Here is a 19,224-nt window from a genome sequence, read left to right on the forward strand (position 1 = left end):
GTCTGCTTACTCCTATTTTTCAGCGACTGCGTATTGCTACTGACTATGTCTCCATTTGTACGGAGAGGTGCGTTATTGATGAGGAGCATTTGAGGAACTCCACTTGGATGAAGAGGGAGATTCTATGGCGTTTTTGTGATTCTACTGGTACTCATCTGATCAGATTGCCACGACCAGACCTCACCACTATTGGAAAGGATGCAGAGCAGTTGCATTTTCTTCCTGGTCCCGCTGATTTTGTTATACCATCACCTTCCCATTGCCAGAGTGCTACCCCACCTGCTGAGCCACCTGCTGCCGGTTTTGCTGATGATCACCCTGCTGGGGGTTTTGAGTTCGGTTCTTCCTCTGGCACTACAGCGTTAGATTTCCCTGAGCCACCACAGCCTTCTGCTACTATGAGTCAGGGAGCCTACCGGGAGTACCAGACATCCACCATGCGTGCCATCTGGAACGCGATTTCTCGATTGTCTCGGTGTGGCTGTGTCCGTCCCACTAGGCGAAAATCACGTTCTCCTCCCCTTGGTGGAGCGAGCGGTAGCGACGCTGATCTTGTTGATGGTGATGCTGATCCTGAGGATTGATCCTACTTCTGTTTACGGTTTCTTTTATCTTTTTTCTTTTTCACTTTGAGTCATTTTTATTTTTCCTTGAGTCAGTTTGTCATTTTTTCAGATTGAACTTGTATTGCATTATGAACCATTATCTATCATGTTGCATTTAATGTTGTGTTTGAGTGATTCTTAACAGAGATGACTTCCATGAGAAAAACACAAATAACATGCAACTAACAGGGATTCCGAGTCGGAGAACATTGGACAATGTTGCATCGATCGATGCAATATTTGCATCGGTCGACGCTGAGGTTAACAGATTGGTAACACGTATTTGGTTCATTATTTCACTACTTTTTCAATTTGATTTTTCTTTCTTGATCAACTTTAGGCTTGATAACACTGGGGACAGTGTTGTTTAAGTCTGGAGGAGATTAGTACTAACTACGTTTTCTTTCTTGAGTGTGAGTTGTGTCTGTCAAAACCATATTTTTGAGTCAAATTTTTCAAATTTTCTTTTTGGAATTAGGATCTCTAACTAATGGTTTCTGTTCTTTGGCTAACACTCTTATGAATCTTGATTATGCTTGATCTCAGAACTGAAGTTTAGAAAAAGGCTATGAGCTGTATCAACAATCCTGAAAGCCCTTATCCAAAGGATATCTGTTTAAACTAACGTTGTCTCAAGTTTTATCAGGATTTTAACCGGACTTAATCTATTACTTTGGGGTTTGAAATCAGTGGACTAGACTTCTTCTTCATGCCATACAAAACAGTGCAATTTTTCAAAGTATGTCTCCTCTTTCTCTTCCCTTCGGTACTTCAAAAAAAAAGATCAGAAAATAAAAGAAGAGAGGAGAATAAAAGATGAGATGATTTTGATCAGTTTAGAGGGGTAGGTAAATTACCTGTGACCCCATTATTCTACTCTTGAGTCAAATGATCACACAAAGCTTGGAAGCGAGGGGTAGGTAAATTACTGATGATCCCGGTATTCGCTTACACTTTTGATTAAAAGAAAAAAAAATCAATCCCTTGGAAGTGAGAAAAGGGAGAGGAAAGGAGATGTATGAAGAATGTCTTGGCTTGAAGAGAGTCCATATGCCACTGATCGATATACCAAGGTAAGAACTCACTTGTATTTGCTTTAATTTATGTAATGAGATGACAATGGTGAGACTGGAGATTCCTAAGGATTGTGAGATTTGAGTAAGGAATGTTGATGCTTCTCAATTGACAAAGTATATGAAGTAAGCTCTGAAGATCAAGGCGATGAAGAGTGCGAAAAACAGTTACCTGCAGTTGAGAGAATTCCATGTTTTCAAACCTCTTTCACAGGTCTAAGTTTCTGTTTTGGTTGAGGGCAAGCAAAGGCTAAGTCTGGGGAGTTGATATATCATGGTTTTTGTGGTTTTTAACCATGGTATAAGTACGCTTTTTGAGTCTTTTGATTTGTTTTCTAGGTTTTTTTTTTGAGTCTTTATAGGTTTAGGTACTCATTGGCACAGATAGAATACAAAGAAGCTAAAAAGGGTGATTTGGACCATAATCAAAGCATTAAGGCTGATCAACGAAGGTCGGAGACGAGTTCAAGAGTATGCATTTGTCGATGCATCATTAAGCATCGATCGATGCAGTCCCCAAAAGCCGAACTAGAAGTTTTCTCCACAAGCTTTAGAAGATTTACAAAATTTGCCAAAGTTTCCCTTATTTACAATTAAGGCCCAAAACGTGTTTTAGAGTATATTTAGTATTTTTATGGTCATTGTTAAGACCTAAGTTATTTTCTAGCAAGTATTATTTTTCTGCAACCTTGAGAGATTTTTGAGAGCGGTTGGAGAGACGGATCTGATTTCATCTGTAGAGAGAAGATTCCTAAACTCCTTATTTACTCTTTTAATATCTATTGCATATTATTCAGAATCATGATTTGTTCTTCATTGAATATGTCTGAGTAGTTTGCTTGTTCGGTTTAGGGTTTTTCTTAGGGTTTTGATGGTTTATTAGATCTGTTATTTTTAGGATTCATTATCTTCTGTGATCTTCATCTTAGGTTGTTCTTCATATTAATTCTTGATTGATCACCTAGAATTAATAACCTAGGAAAATAAATTGATATGAGAGTATAATTGATTTTCCTGATAAAACCTTTTGATGAGCAAAATTATTTCCTGCAAACAAATTTGATTTAATAATTTTGTGAACAATCTAAACTTGTTTTTAAAGCTGATTTTTAACCTTGAATTTTACAAAGAGATTTGGATTTTCTGGTTTTAAATTTAGATAATATTTGCAGTGAGAACTGACTTATTTTACAAAAGAGTTTAGAGTTCTAGATCTCATTTAAATTGCTTGAATCCTATTAATTTATTGATTTAATAATCTGTAATTTTCTGAGAAATTCCCTATGCCTAGCTCTTTGATCCTTTGAATTTACAACACTTTTTAATTCTATTTTCTGAATTGTTTTTAAATTAATATATTGATTGAGCATAATTAAAAGATTAATAAGTCTATTGTGTGATTTAGAGTCTCTATGAATTCGACCCCTAGAGTATTACAACTGCAAGGCTGTTAGTACCATTCGAGGTATTACAATTTGAGCATATCAGAACTCACTCAACAGCTGGTAACTGTTCATCACACTCTTCATCGCCTTGAACTTCAAAACTTACTTCTTATACTATGTCAATGAGATGCATCAACATTTCTTACTCAAACCCCACAATCCTTTGGAATCTCTGATCTTATATCATTGTTAATCTTGTTACATAAATTTGAACAAATAAAGACGAATTCTTACCATGGGAATATCGATCAGTGGCATATGGTCTCTCTTCTTACCAAGACATTCTTCATACATCTCTTTTCCTCTCCCTTTTCTCACTTCCAATAGGCTGATTTTTCCCTAATTATCTAGGATCTCATTTTATTTATTTTTATCAACCCCTTGCTTTTTATTTTTATATTTTATTAAGCAGGTTTCCATGAGATTCAAAGCATGCATGCTTTTATTCGACATCCGTCGGCTCATATATATCCTTTTTTTCTTTCTGATCTTTCTCTTCTATTTTTCTCTTTTTTTTAGAGTATTGAAGGGAAGAAAGAGGGGAGACATACTTTGTGAAGAAGTGCAATGTATTGTATGGCTCGAAAAAGAAGTCTAGTCCACTGTATTCTACCTCCCAAGGTAAGAGATTAAGTCCAATGAAAATTCTGATAAAAGTTGAGATAATGTTAGTTTAATCAGATATCCATTGGATAAGGGCTTTCAGGATTGTTGACACAGCTTATAGCTTTTCAAAACTTCAGTTATGAGATCAAGCTTAATCAAGATTCATTAGAGTGTTAGCCAAAGAACAGAAACCGTTAGTTAGAGATCATAATTCCAAATGAAAAATTTTAAAAATTTGACTCAAAAATACGGTTTTTACAAACACAACTGACACTCAGAAACAAAACGTAGCCAGTTAGTAACTATTTGAATCATGTGGTGTATACAATTAGGGCGGTACAAGGTTCTTATAAATGGTCATCCCCAAGGTGTATACAATCCCGCTTTCGGATTATTCGGATCATGTGGTGTATACAATCAGTGCGGTACAGGGTTCTTATAAATGGTCAGCCCCAAGGTTTGATAGTCCCCAAGAGAGGGCTTCGTCAGGGTGACCCTTTGTCCCCTTATTTATTTATTTATTTATTTTGTATACGGAAGTTTTGATTACAAACATCCGAAAAGCGGAGCATGAAAAATTGATTATTGGGATAAAGATGGCAAGACCTTCCCCCTCTATTTCCCACCTATTATTTGCGGATGATAGTTTGTTCCTTTTTCAAGCTAAGAAGGAGCAATGCGAGGTTATTCTATAGATATTGAAGCAGTACGAAGGAGTTTTGGGACAACAAATAAATTTTACAAAATTGTCCTTATAATTTGGGCATAAGGTTCCAGAGGACACCAAAGAGGAATTGAAAACGGTTCTGGGAATTTCTGGTATTGGCGGAATGGGTTCCTATTTAGGATTATTGGAGAGTATGGGGGTTCCAAATAAAACTTTTCTCTTTTGTTAGGGAGAGGCTTCATACCAAGGTTAATGGGTGGTCAGGTAAGCTACTATCCAACGGGGGGGAAGAGGTCATGATAAAGTCTGTAGAAACTGCTTTATGAACCCACATGATGTCTTGTTTTTGCATTCCCAAATCAGGAATGGCAAAATTAACAAGGATTGTCGCTAACTTTTGGTGGAGTCATAATGGTTAATGAGGAGGAATCCATTGGATGGCCCGAAATAAGCCTTGTTGCGGTAAGCAAATGGTGGTTTGGGTTTTTGAAGTGTGGATGATTTTAATACTGCACTTCTGGCCAAACAATTATGGAGACTCATAACGGTACCTAATTCATTATTCGCGAAAGTGTTTAAAGGACACTACTACTGGAATTCAGATCTTCTAAGAACCAATTAAGTCATACTCTCCGTCATATGGCTGGAGGAGTATTATATATGCTCGACCTCTGGTAAATAAAGGACTTATTAAAAGGGTTGGGTTTGGGGCTTCCAATTTTGTATGGACAGATCCATGGATATCAACTCAACCCCCGAGGCCAGCTTTACATCATGATTCGAATGTTGATATTTCACTTAAAGTTGATCATTTTATTGACACAAGGACAAATTCATGGAAATTGACCTGCTCAATGCTACCTTTGTTCCGGAAGATGTCTCGTTCATTTGTGTTATGTCTTTGAGGACCCCGCATTCTATGGCCTCTCTAGGCTGGTATTTCACCAAAACTAGTAAATATACGTTTAAATCGGGCTACCAGACAATACATAAGGATCTACTAGGTTTCCTAATAGTGGGGGGGGGGGGGTTTGGACCAGATATTCAACCCTTACAAGCTTTTGTATAGAAAATCAGGTGTCCCCCTAAGTTAATACATTTTATGTGGCAAATTCTTTTTGGTTGCATAGCCGTTATCAGGAATTTACACAATAGAGGAATATGCTGTGATTCTGGGTGTAAAAGGTGCAACAATCATCAAGAAACTATAAATCATGCCATTTTCATTTCTCGCCAGCTCTCCAAACATGAGCTCTTTCTCAGGTTCCAACGGCTCTAGGTGTGTTCCCATCTGAGTTGCTCTGTGAGAACATGGATTATCTTTTCTGGCGAACACCAAAGGATGCAAATGCGTATGTGTTTCCTTGGTTGTTATGGTTTATCTGGAAAGCGCGAAATGAAAAGGTGTTTGAGGATTTGGATAAAGATACACGGGATGTTTTACAACACGCGGAAAGTGAGCAAAAAGCCTCGAATACAACTCAATTGGAGCTTATCCACGAGCCTCACCAACCTTGTCCTGGACCCTTACAATCCACAACCTACTCGGGATATAGGTTTTTTTATAGATGACTCTTGGAAAGAGAGCAATTTTTTTTGCAGGGATAGGGTGGTACTGTTCCCATAGTGAAGACCCCTCGCCAATCATGGGGCCTGCAAATCTCCGTCGAAGTTTGTCGGCTTTACACGCAGAAGTGGAAGCACTCGTGTGGGCGATGAAGTGGATGATGGAATCAAACAAGAGAGATGTTGTGTTCGTAACCGACTGTTAAAATTGGTGAAGTTTGTGTCTTCCCTGCCGAGTGGCCAGCCTACTCTCCCTACCTAGAAGATCCAAAACGATAAGAGGATTTTTATTGATTTTTCTTTATTTTTAGTTTCTCGTCAAGCTAATATAAAAGTCGATAATTTGGCACGTAGAGTATGCGCGAAACTGCTTCTGAATTTATTTGTAAATGATGTTCCTTCGCATTGGCTGTTCTAAAAGTAATCAATTAAAGATGTTGACACAAAAAAAATACATATAGTTTATTTATTTTCTCCGATAAATGGCTAGGGTTTTATACTAGTAAACATATAAGTTTCTTGTAATCAAATTTAAAACCAGATTGTTCTAAACAATTGCTGCTATTAGCCAACATTGTACACCAACAGTTCAGTTTTCATCACAGTTGTTACTTAAATCAAATCTTGGTTGTATTTCAATCCCTCATATAACAGATATATTGTTTAGTGGGTAAACATTATATCTTTGTGGTATGGACGGTATTTATTTACCGTTGAAAGAAAGAACGTGCACGTAGAGAAAATACAAAGCGTTGGGAATGTAAAGAAGGCAAAAAAAAAAAAAACTATGTCCCTAAATCTGATCAAAGAGTCAATTGCAAAATACAAACTTGTCTTAAGAATTGCAACATCGTGTAAGAGTTCCCCCTTGGCCTACATTTGTGGTACCACATCTACTTGATTCTTCAAATATAGTTATCTATTATACCCACTAGTTGTTCCCAAAGAGCATGTCATCCATCATCCTAGTAAACCATGTCTTATAATCCCACTAATGAAAATATATATATCGTATATTATGATAGATCGGTTTCTACTTTTCCTTTTCTGATTAAAATTATATTATCTTTTAATTTTTCTTACAAAATGTATTATCTTTATATTTAATTTTTATTACTGTGACCGCGAAATCGGATGGTCCCCAACCTTTGATAGCTCAGCGTGAGATTTGAATATTAGGGTTTAGTACAATTTGGAAGCCTAATTTATGCATTATGGTCCCCATAATCTTCATTATATAAGTTGGTAATTGTACACTAGATATATGAATTTACAAAAAACAAAAGTGACCAAATATTAATATATTTTGTTACAACGGACCACATTTGAAGGTGAACCCATGAAAGGTCTATCGCGCTCAAGTTTTTATTACTAATCTACTACTAAATCGCATTAACCCAAGCTAAGTTATTTTTTATTTTGAATGGACCACTACTTTAGCAACGTATATATACATACAACTAGGCACTTACATTATTATCTATAAATAACCATAGCATATGTATAGTCTCTCATGCATTTGTGTACTATATACAAACGTAAGAGTAGATGTCTAAATATATACATTTTGCTATGTAAAAATACCAATTTACCACCCCTATAGACTATAGTCTGGCCTTCTTTATATGCGATGGTCAATCTTCTTAAACGATTTTAAGTTCAAAGTTATTTTCAAAGTTCTTCCTATGTTTAAATTGAGTTTTGTAGAGGATAATATGGACAAAATTCTGAATCCACTGATATTATATGAAAAAATAGTTGTCATCAATCAGATGTCCTTGTATCAAACATAGATCTTGACTCTTTGTTCCCCAGATCGTTTCCTATTGGTAATATATAGATTTAATTTGTCTTTAAAGATATTTTCAAACGTTTTTAATAATTAAGATCAAGAAATATATACGGTATATTTTTTTTTCCGTCAAATTAGATATATAACTTTTGACGGTTAAAATAGAGTTTGTTATTTGGAAAAATACCATTTATTAAAAAGTTGCGGGACACAAGATTTTTCCTCACAACATCTCAGATTCATGTAACTCTTCTAGGTTTGTACATCTGTGGAATGCAGTACACGTACAGTATTCTGTATAAAACTGGTACTGATACGTTTATCTATATACTAGCTAGTATATGTTTATACTTATGCTCAATATTTTTTTTTTTTTTAATAAAATGTAAAATTTATTCAGAAAAACTTTTGTACAGCAGTTGCAGCGTTTGTTCTAATAAAGAGCATACATTTTAAAAGAAAAAAGCTTGAGAAACTGGTGCCTTAGTTAGGAGGATAGCGAGTGGCGAGCCATGTGACCAGACCATCGTGTAACTTCCCGTCTCCCTGTTCTTGGATTGAAAGCAATCGATTGCGAATTTGTTGATCAAGTCGTCGACCTAGCTGAGCTGCAGGAAGGAAAGTGTCCCCATTGCGTCTTGCGTTTCGTTCCATCCACAATGAATGAATGGTGAGCTGAAAAACATATCGTAATAGATATAGTCTGGTAGAGCCCAATGAGGTATCTGTCAATAACGGTAGTAGGTGAGGCCAAGAGGGTGTGTAACGCGTGAGGAGTAGTTTGGATGTGAGGCCAGACCAAACCTCCCGAGAGTAACAACAAGCAAAGAACAAGTGATTTCTAGTCTCCAATGACTGGTGACAGAGAGTGCAGGTCGGATTGACACCCACATTCCAAGCCCGCATTCTATCACATGTGGAGAGTCGATTATGGATGGCTAGCCAAACCATAAAAGCATATTTTGGAGTAGCGTGCTTGAACCAAACCCCCTTACTCCAAACGTTTTTCTGTTTATGCAGTCTTATGACTTCCCATGTGTCTTTAGTGCTGAACGTATCACGAAAACAGTCCCCTTTACCCTTCCAGAGAACTACATCGTCCCCTGTTGCCTGCGGGTGAGACTGCAGCTGATCAATGAGCTGCTCAACGTGGTTGAATAAAGCATTGCGATGGTGCTGTCGGCGGTGAGTTGCCATAACCTCAGCGACAGTCGAATGTAATCCAATACCCAAATAAATACAGCCTCTTTGACCTATGGACTCAATCAAGCGCCCGTAGGGAGACCACTGATCATGCCAAAAAGAGGTGTGATGGCCGTTATGCACCCCATATTTCACAAAACCAGAGGCTATACCACGATATTTCAGGAGTTTCCTCCACATCCAGGATCCTAGAGTAGTAGTAACTTTGATCGACCAGAAAGAGCCTTTGCAAAACAGATAGAGTCATAGCCACAGGACCCATAGTGAGTTAGTCGACAGTATCCTCCAGATAAGTTTCAAACAACTTACCTTATTTACTTCCTTTAGAGAGCGCAGGCCTAGACCACCCTCATCCTTGGGAGTACAAACATCACACCATGCAACTTTCGCCTTCTTTGTGTTTAACTTTGGACCAGACCACAAAAAAGCAGAGCATAGGCTATCTATTTCGCGGATACAAGAGCTGGGCAGCCGAAAAGCAGACATCCAAAAATTAGTTAGACTATGAATGGCTGAAGCAATCAGTTGTAGGCGACCAGCAAAGGATAAATGCTGAGCCGTCCAGCTACTAATGCGCTCCCGGACTCGCTCTATGAGAGGACTATAGTCTGCAGATGTCATTCGCTTCGTGAGGAGTGGCAACCCAAGATAACGGACAGGTAGGCTACCTGAGGCAAACGGGAAGGATTGAAGAATGTCATCCCTTTCACTCTCGCTTACCCCTGCCATATACAAGGTTGATTTTTCTAGGCTGATGGACAGTCCTGACATCGCTGCAAAAGTGTCAAACAGGTGAAGAATACTCTCAATAGAGCTTTTTGTACCATTAGTGAATACCAATATGTCATCGGCAAAGCACAAATGTGTCAGCTTCAGATTGTGACAACGGGGGTGATACCCGATACGTTGCTCCAGACCCGCCTTGTCAAGTAAAGTAGACAAAACATGCATACAAATGACGAAAAGGTATGGGGACAAAGAACAACCTTGCCTCAAACCTCTCTCACTACGAAATAGTCCTGCCAACTCTCCATTCACCTGAACAGAAAATGATGCTGTTGTGACACAGAGTTCAATCCACTTGATAAACTGTGGAGGGAAATCTAAAGCAGAGAGCGTATTGAGCAAAAACGACCATTGCACTGAATCAAAAGCCTTTGAAATGTCAATCTTTAAAGAGCATCGGGGAGATACTGTTTCTTTGTGATAGTCTTGAACAACCTCTGACGCCAGCAAAACATTTTCCATCAGAAGTCGTCCCTTGACAAACGCTGACTGATTCGGAGCAATGAAGTGTGGGAGGAGTAGCTTCAACCGGTTTGCCAGAATCTTTGATATCACCTTGTATAAGACGTTGCAGCAAGAACTAGGACGATAATCTTTCATCTCCTTAGCCTCGATCTGTCTTCTTAGGTATGAGGGCAAGAATGGTTGTATTCACTCCTTTTGGAATGAATCCATAGAGGAAAAAAGACTGAACAGCCACAACAAAATCCGCCTTAATGATTGGCCATGTCTCCCTGAGGAACTCCACCGTATAGCCATCAGGACCCGGGCTTTTGTCATGTGGCATGGCAAATAATACCGCCTTGATTTCGTCGACCGTAACCTCGCTCATAAGTTGGACCTTGTCAGCCTCTGAACAACGATAGGACAAAAGGTTTTTCAGCTCCTCCACCGAGGTGCCTGTAAAATAGGATGGTTTATGTGTAAGAAACTCATGAAAATATCGCTCTGCTTCCGCCTTCATCTCTTCCTGAGAATCAACTATTACACCATCAGGGCGGAGTATCTCCTTCATCGCATTTCTCGCTTGTCTAATTTTTACAGCCCTATGAAACACCTTATTGTTGCCATCCCCCACCTTCAACCAATGTAACTTAGAACGTTGCTTCAAAAAACGTTCCTCTAAGCCCGAAAGGTGCATCCATTTATGATAAGCAACCGATTCATTCCTCATTGCCAAACCCGCAGGGTTCAGAAGAACCTCCAGTTGTAGTTTACATAAACGATCAAAGGCTGCTTTGGTTTGCTTGGATAGATCTCGAAGGCGACTCTTACTCAGATTTTTGATTGCCGGCTTTAGAGTTTTCAGTTTTTTGGAAAAACGGTATGTTGCTGCAGTAGAATGAAACAGAGGCTCTGTGATGTTCCAGTGAGCCTGAACCAGTGGCAGAAAATTCGTATCAGAAACCAAAGCATTTGTAAACTTAAATGGTTTTCTCGTGTGTTGCTTCTCCACACTAATCTGAATCCTACACCGTAGATGGTCAGAACATCCCCCAGCCTCAAAAACACTGTAAACCGGCGCAAATTCAGTAAGCCATGAGTCGTTGACTAGAACACGATCAAGTTTCTTACAGATAAGTGCAGCACCATCTCGTTTGTTGCACCAAGTAAACAATGGCCCATGAGATTGCATATCAGTCAAGGAACAATAAGAAACTACGTCTTGACTGATGGATCTGTATCATAACAAGAGTGTTCCTCCGCCTTCAGAATTTCATTAAAATCGCCATAGATCATAAACCATGGACTTATGCTCAATATTGCTTAAGAAATATATCGTTCTCATTAAATCGAGATTAGAAGATCAAATTTGTTTTTGGCTGGAGTTGGAGGTCCATCTCTTCCTCCTTTTAAATTCTCATGAAAAGTAAAATCCATTATCAATCTCGAACCATATTCAGAAAATTAGGGTTTCATAAAGTATGAGGTTCAAATCAGTTCTAAACTCAAGAACTCAAAAATAACAAAGGGTATGGTTGATATTGGAACCTAGGATTGTCGATTCTTCGAAAATACAAAATTTCATTCCGGGCAATGGACGGCAAAGGTATAAGAAACTGATATGAAATTAGGTTTTTCTTTTTCTTTTCCAAACTTTTGATTACCACTAACCTAAAATCTAAGTTAATAAAAGAAAAACTATTTGTTATTTCCAAGGTACAAAAGAAAAAGTTTAGACTTATTTCCCTAATTCTTCTAGTGATATTTAATAATATTTATATACAAAAAAAAAAATCATGCAAAATGATTAATTAGTGTCTACTTAGAGTCATGTTCTAGAATAATTATTCATGGTTCTATAATTCGCATGAATTTCGATTTCTCAATTTTAGAACTCGGGATCGGGTTTCCTTCAATTAACCATTAATAAATCTAGTTCTGTAATATCCCTGAATATTTAAAACCTTACAAAATTTTATTTAATCTACCGGCGGCCTCATTTTTGATATCCAACTTCAACTATAATACTATTTTCCGCCAAAGCAAACCGAAAACATATATTTTTTATGGTTTAATTTTATTTAAAATAAGATATATAATTTCTAGATTTTTAGTATTAATATTGAACTAAAAATAGTAATTATATTGTTCATTATAAGAAATAAAAAATATAACATAATTTTTGTGTAGTGGTGGATCAAGTTCTTGTATAGATAGGTTCAAAATGAAGGATACAAGACTAACTGTAGAAGAGACCAACTTCATCGGTGCTTTTGTTATATTGTGGTCATCTGTTGGACTAAACATTCCGAAGTGCGTATAGGTATGTGTATTAAACGACTAAAAGTATTCATTCTGGAAATAGTCTAGGTAGAACTATCCATTAAAGATTAGTATGTTGTAGTTAGTTAGATTTGAATTCCTGTTTGGTAATTGGTATATTATTTGTAATGGGGTATCAATCATTTTTTTATATTAAAAATGTAATAACAAAAGGCTAGCATATTTAAACTTTATAGTAAGATTTTAAAAGTATGGAAACATCTCATTTAAAATTTAGAACTCTCAAATTTGTTTCAATTTGGTTGGTAAGAGATAATACAAGTTGAACCTCATGACGACTTAAGAAGCGTTTCAAGAACCTCATGAGTCTTTGGTTGTATTGATTGTAGACTATATCTTTTAAGTAGTGTTGCTTTCTTGTTTTCTCTTTATTGCTAAGAAATCAATTTATAAAGGTTGTAAAATCAGACTTTTCATTTAGATGAACCACGTCCGTCTACGGAGTTTAGCGGTAAGCACATATACCAGATCATGAAATAAGATGCAACATACTGGAATGTCTGGTAAATTTTTTGAAATCGATGATCCATTAATGTCGTTTGTTTTAAATATATTTTTATTTTCCGTGTATGTAGTAGTTCCATATCTGTTATGAAATACAAATAACACGACTTAATTTCGTGAACAATAAAGATAATGTATGTCAACCATAAAATAAAAAATAAAAATAAAGATAATGCTGTTTAACAAAATGAACACAAAAATTGTTTTAACCTTCAGTTGTAATAGCCAATTACGTACTCATGGTATGGAAAAAAAAAACTACAAAATTCAGTTTTTGTCTTCTTTGTTAAAACCGAGAACTTGTATTTTGTTCAATAAGATTTTTTGTTCATTTATTAACTTTCACTATGTTAAGAAGATGCATATGTGATAGGTCAAGTTCTTTATTGATACTTTAATACATATGCATCTTCTTATCCATTCATATATATTTTATCATATGGTCAAAAGAACCAATGGCATCACATCATTTGTTAGCAAAACTTTGATCTTGAATTAGTAGAAGGAGCCAAACTCCGTATACAATTAAAACCAGCAATTGGGTTAATTATTATCTTCATTCACTAATAAAAAATAATTGATCTTCAGCAATTGGGTTAATTATTATTATTATTATTATTATTATTATTATTATTATTATTATTATTATTATTATTATTATTATTATTATTATTATTATTATTATTATTATTATTATATTTTATTTATTTATTTTTTGTCAAAAAAAAAAGAAAAGTATATCACTTTCCCTAATTGTATCATTTGATACTTTCTCTTTTTTCCTCCATATATGCCTTTTGTGTGTGTAAATATATGTATATGAATGGGTTCACAAAAATAGAAACATAAATCAAATCTTTGCGTAATTTCTCATCTTCCTCTACTTTTCTTCTTTTTAAGAGAATCTAGGGTTTCTTCTTCTTCTTCTTCTTCTTCTTCTTCTTCTTCTGTGGTCAAATTTCCAAGGTAGTCGTTTAGCTCTCTCTTTGGAATTCTGAGAAGAAATTGTAGACATGGGAAGGGGAAGGGTTCAGCTAAGGCGGATCGAAAACAAGATAAGGAGACAAGTGACATTTTCGAAGCGAAGGACAGGTTTGGTTAAGAAAGCTCAAGAGATCTCAGTGTTATGTGATGCTGATGTTGCTTTGATTGTCTTCTCCCCGAAAGGCAAGCTCTTTGAGTACTCTGCTGGTTCCAGGTTTGAATTTTTCCTAAGCTAATTAATTTACCATCTTATTTTAAGATCGATTTTTTATCTATATATATAGCAGCTTATATTTCATGTTTGACAGATTGGGGAAACTAGTAGGTTTCACCTAGTGGAGATTGATTTGAAATTGGCTGAGATTGTTTAATTAAATATATTAATTGCCGCTTATGTGGCTGTGAGAGTTTGATACACATGTTAGGTCTTGCATCTCTAAGTTAGAAATGATCATAAAACATGATCATGATCAGCCAATATATATATATATATTTTTTTTAAAGAGAAGTAAATTAATAGTGGTGACCTTCATCAAGCAAAGAATTTTGAGATATTACAGTTCATATATCAATAGAAAATGTGGTGGAAGAATGTGCTAAATGTGTGTATTAATAACATTTTATTCTCGAGAACATATCATGAAATCAGAGATCTTTCTTTCCATTCCTATTTCAGTTTGAAATCTACCAAAATGTTTTAGATTTGCAGTAGATCTAATGCTCAAAGGTAGTTCACTTTGGTTACTAATATTGAGAGATTAAAGAAAGTTATAAATTCAAGTAATTAAGTAAAAAAAAAAAAAAGCATCGATCTTGAATCAAAATAAACTGCAAATTTTTTCTTATGCATTAATTCTGCCATTTACAATATACTTAAAAATACAAAAAGAATTGTTGGCAAAAAGTATTCTATAATACAAAATAATTTGATGGGATTTTAACTAACTAAGTATATTCTGGTAATAATAAAACATTATTTATCAGACAGATTCAATATAAAATAAACACAATCTAAACTAAAATAGCAATTTCGATTTTCTTTAAAATTAATCTATTATCAATCTGAAAATCTTAAATAATCTAGTAATAAGATAACATAATTTATAATGTTAAATGCCAAAACAGAACAGTAAAATAGTTGAAGACTTAATTTGTGATGACTCATGTTAGTCTTTTAATAAACGGTATCATTAGTTCAAATGAACCACACACCTAAAGAATTATCTCAATATAAACAAATATACTAAAGAGGGAAAACAAATCTACTATAAATAGGAAGAGTCAGGTTTCGATCATGATTGTAATAACATGAAACTCTGATTTGATTATGTTAAAATAAAAATTTAAGCTATACAGCTAAACTCTTGTTGGAAATTCGAAGCATGACAAGCCGTTGTCATGGAGCTTTGTGCATTGTTTTGTCTTTTTGTTGGTCGAACCTAGGACTAACCTCGATCCTCACAAGAAAATATGCAAACCCATATTGCTTGCAAATATGTTTCAATAAATTTGATTAGTCTTGATCTACTGATTGCTATAGTCTAAACAATACCTTAAATTATTTTATAAATTGGTCTGTAAATGTGGATCAAAGTTCTCGATTATTGCTAAATGATTTAGAAATGTTTCTAGACAAAAAAAAGGAGTGTTTGCCGACTAAAGTAAAAAATGACTGTTCAGTAATATGTTGTATGATAATAGTTTATCCATCAAGTGTTGATTCTCGGTTAATATAACGATTTTATTTAGCATGGAGAGAATTCTTGATCGATATGAGAGATCTTCATACGCTGGTCAAGAAATTCCTACACCAAATTTGGATTCACAGGTTCGTAAGCTCATCAATCTATCTTTTATATGACATATTAGTATATGAATCATTGTCTATGGTAAACTTAACTAATTATTGTGTATCTTTAGGGTGAATGTTCAACAGAATGTTCAAGGCTCTTGAGGATGATTGATGTCATGCAAAGAAGCGTAAGGTTCGAAAATTATTACTAAAGGATCATCAAAACATAAATTACATAGACATGTAATCTCAATATATTCAAGAAAACAAAATTGCATCTTCCCTTATTTAATTTCTTTATTTCGTGAGATAAGGCACTTAAAAGGAGAAGAGGTGGATGCTCTAAGTATCAGAGAGCTTCAGGGTCTGGAGATGCAACTTGATACTGCCCTCAAGAAAACTCGCTCTAGAAAGGTTCTTATTTATCCAATAGCTATATATATAATATATCTTGTATACATGCATAGATCATTTGTATATATTATGTCTATTAATGTGCAGTGTGTGTATGCGTATATATAGACAGATATATAGATACACTACATCTAATCATGTAGCTATTGTTTTGCTTTGGGAGCACAGAACCAGCTCATGTTAGAGTCCATAGCACAACTTCAGAAAAAGGTAGCATACTAACTTGGAGACACTTAATCGTAATGGCTGTACCTTTCAAAACTCATGAGTACCTGCTGGTGGTTTTTTTTCTCTATTGGATTTTTAGAACAAAATACTTAAAACTATATCCACATATACGTAATCTTCAGTTTCAGATAAACGAAATAAAACATATTCTAGATCTAGATGAATTGAGTCCAATATGGTTTAAACTAATAAACGTGCGACTTTTCTTTTGATGGTACGTATAGGAGAAGGAACTAAAAGAACTGAAGAAACAACTAACAAAAAAGGTGAAACTGATTTTAGAATCTTTATTTTTATGTAGAATTCACTTAACTTTTTAAGAGGGACTAGTCTAGGTTTTTGTTTAGAATTTATCTTATCAGTTACACATATTGTATTTATGTTTGAATGTTAATCAATCGCTGAAAGGTAAATAGTAACTATAAAACGAATTCAATTTGGCAGGCTAGTCAAAGAGATGACCTTGAGCCGCAAAACCTTAGGCATGACTTGGGCGCACCGCTATGTGCACCACCCCGCGCGCTGCCCCCACCTCTATCTCCTCCTCCTCCTTCATCTTTTGGGTACAATATTGTTCAATTTCAACATAGCTACGAAGATATTAATAGTAGAAATTATGATGTGTTCAATGTTTCTTAGGGATAGGAAAACTAACGTTACTAATTAACATTAACATTTTTTTTTTTTATTACCATTAACATATTATAGTCTACATCCTTGATCAATAAGTGGCCTATAGGAATATTTATCTATCATGTATATGAATTAATAAACTACTTTTATATAGGGATACATCACTAAGGAATGGAGTGGAAGAAGTAGCTGCCGGAATCCTAATTCGGAAAACGAACACAACGTTGCCGCATTGGATGCCCAGGCTCACCAGAGAATAGAGCTCCAACGTTGCCACAACACATCTTGCTTTGTTAACTTTCAGTAATATAGAGTAACGGAATAACTTCTCCGGTTAAGTAGAACTACTCAGAATACAAGAAAATATATTATGCTTTGGCATTCTTAGAACCATCATAAGATGCCCTCAAGTTTCAGACTTCGAACAAATTAGAAAACTTGTATGTCAAATGTGATTTTGTATATTTTATTTATGAACCTGAGTGTTTGCGACAAATCAAATTTCAATGTAATAATAAAAAAAAACAGAGATACAATAAAATAACTAAAAACGTCATGCAAAATGTGTTGCTATAATAAAACAAAATGCATGACAATCTTTCTCCTATTGATAATTTTCCCAAAAATAATCACGATATATTATAAATATTCATAACTCATAAACACTTAACTGTGAAATGACTATATCTTACAAAGATTTTCATGTATTTTTTAGTGATATTTAAATTATGTACATCCTATTTGAAGATTGGGAGGTACCGCTTTTTCTTTTTCTAATTTGTTATAAATCTAACCTTGGCAACTTATTTGATTTTGTCTATTGGAGCTTTAACTGAAGGCAATGCTTATTGTTGATTAGGAGGATAAAACCGCTTTTGCTATCGTGTCAGTCGAGGTTTTGTTCTTGTGAGCGTAATTTTCTATCTATCATGGGAAAAAAATTCCAACCCTGAAAAAACAAAAGATATATGGAGATTTTATAATAGAGTTAGTGCCTAGCTAGTTGTGTTGCACTCTCGCGGGTGCGATTCTAGTTTATATTCAAGGCTCCAGCTCATTTGATTATTTGTATTAAAAGTGGGATTTTTAGACGCCAAAAGATTGGGAAGTTGTGAAGGGGGGATTGAGGAACCTCTGGATGACTACTTAATGATCAAGCTAGTTTGTATTCTTTTACGTATATACTAAAAATACTTTGAGAGAAATAGCTAAAGAAGTAGAAAAATATATCTCGACCGACATTATTTGTGGGCTTTTATGTCCTTTTTTGTCATGTGTACTCAATTTTTGTCTGACTATTTCCAAACGCAATTTTTTTTTTCCGACTTTTATAACCATGTGATTCTTTTTTAGTGTTTTCTCTTGATCACACAATACGCAGAATCATTTTTGGTAAGTCATCTATTCTGAAATCGTTCATGTAAAAAAACTAAAAAGAAAAATATATTTTGGTGATAGAATAGTAAAATCAATACATTAAAGTTTTGTTTATGTCTAAAGTAAAATCTTGCTAGAACTTAGAAGATATAAAAAAAAACTTTTTCGATTTAGAAACTCTCTCAAAACTAAATCTTTTTTTCTAAGTCTTGTGGAAAATCTCTCCTTAAACTTTGTATTTATAAAATTAAACTACTCCTTATTCTATTAGAAATACACAAACTTTTCCAGTTCCGGGGATGGGGTTTTCAAAACTACTCCTTATTCCATTTTTTGGACAACTTCCTTATTTGTGATTCATATTTCTATATCGTTATTACTATTTCTCTATTTCTAAAGTTTTCTTATTCAAAAAATAGCTTACTCTTCAAGTCTTGGAATTACCCAATATTCTCCTCCGTAATTCCAACTTGAACTCCAAGAAACTCGATCGCTTGAACTTCGATCAGTCTTCTCATTTCTTTGAACTTAACTCTTGCTATTGGCTTAGTGAGGATATCCGCCTTCTCCTTCTTTCCAGATACATGTTCTACATTAATTTGTTCATTCTCCACACACTCACGAATACAATGGTATTTGGAGAGTATGTGCTTACTCCTCCCTTGAAACACTGGATTCTTGGTGAGTGAAATGACCGACTTGTTGTCAATCTTCAGTAAAATCTTCTCATCTAGACTTAATAATTCTTTTAACAACTCCTTA

The 19,224-nt window shown here is 35.0% G+C and overlaps 1 protein-coding gene and 1 pseudogene across 8 annotated transcripts; one reads left to right on the forward strand and one right to left on the reverse strand.

Annotated features, from left to right (window-relative positions):
- Nucleotides 1-8,237: 8,237 nt before the first annotated feature.
- On the reverse strand, nt 8,238-9,686 carry LOC147945612 (uncharacterized; annotated as a pseudogene).
- A 4,163-nt stretch (nt 9,687-13,849) lies between these two features.
- LOC104780200 (agamous-like MADS-box protein AP1) lies at nt 13,850-17,579 on the forward strand. 8 transcript variants are annotated; one of them, XM_087510071.1, is made up of 8 exons: nt 13,852-14,232; nt 15,768-15,846; nt 15,939-15,998; nt 16,120-16,224; nt 16,393-16,434; nt 16,677-16,718; nt 16,897-17,015; nt 17,240-17,579. In XM_087510071.1, the coding sequence occupies exons 1-8, from the start codon at nt 14,048-14,050 to the stop codon at nt 17,343-17,345; spliced, it is 738 nt and encodes a 245-aa protein (XP_087366197.1). In that variant the 5' UTR covers nt 13,852-14,047; the 3' UTR covers nt 17,346-17,579. The 8 variants fall into 8 exon arrangements, with proteins under 8 accessions (XP_087366200.1, XP_087366197.1, XP_087366199.1 ...); XM_010504697.3 differs by having other exon boundaries at nt 13,874-14,232; nt 15,939-16,003; nt 16,125-16,224; XM_087510074.1 differs by lacking the exon at nt 16,393-16,434 and having other exon boundaries at nt 13,850-14,232.
- Nucleotides 17,580-19,224: the final 1,645 nt, after the last annotated feature.

Source organism: Camelina sativa, chromosome 4 (assembly GCF_030686135.1).
Source record: "Camelina sativa cultivar CO46 ecotype springtype chromosome 4, ASM3068613v1".
Taxonomy (NCBI): Eukaryota; Viridiplantae; Streptophyta; class Magnoliopsida; order Brassicales; family Brassicaceae; genus Camelina; species Camelina sativa.

Excerpts from the sequence above, each read along its gene's own strand:
- LOC104780200 (XM_087510071.1), top strand. The coding sequence starts at position 14,048 with ATGGGAAGGGGAAGGGTTCAGCTAAGGCGGATCGAAAACAAGATAAGG. Across the intron at positions 16,435-16,676 it reads TAGCACAACTTCAGAAAAAG|GAGAAGGAACTAAAAGAACT; the intron begins GTAGCATACTAA and ends TGGTACGTATAG. Across the intron at positions 16,719-16,896 it reads AGAAACAACTAACAAAAAAG|GCTAGTCAAAGAGATGACCT; the intron begins GTGAAACTGATT and ends TCAATTTGGCAG.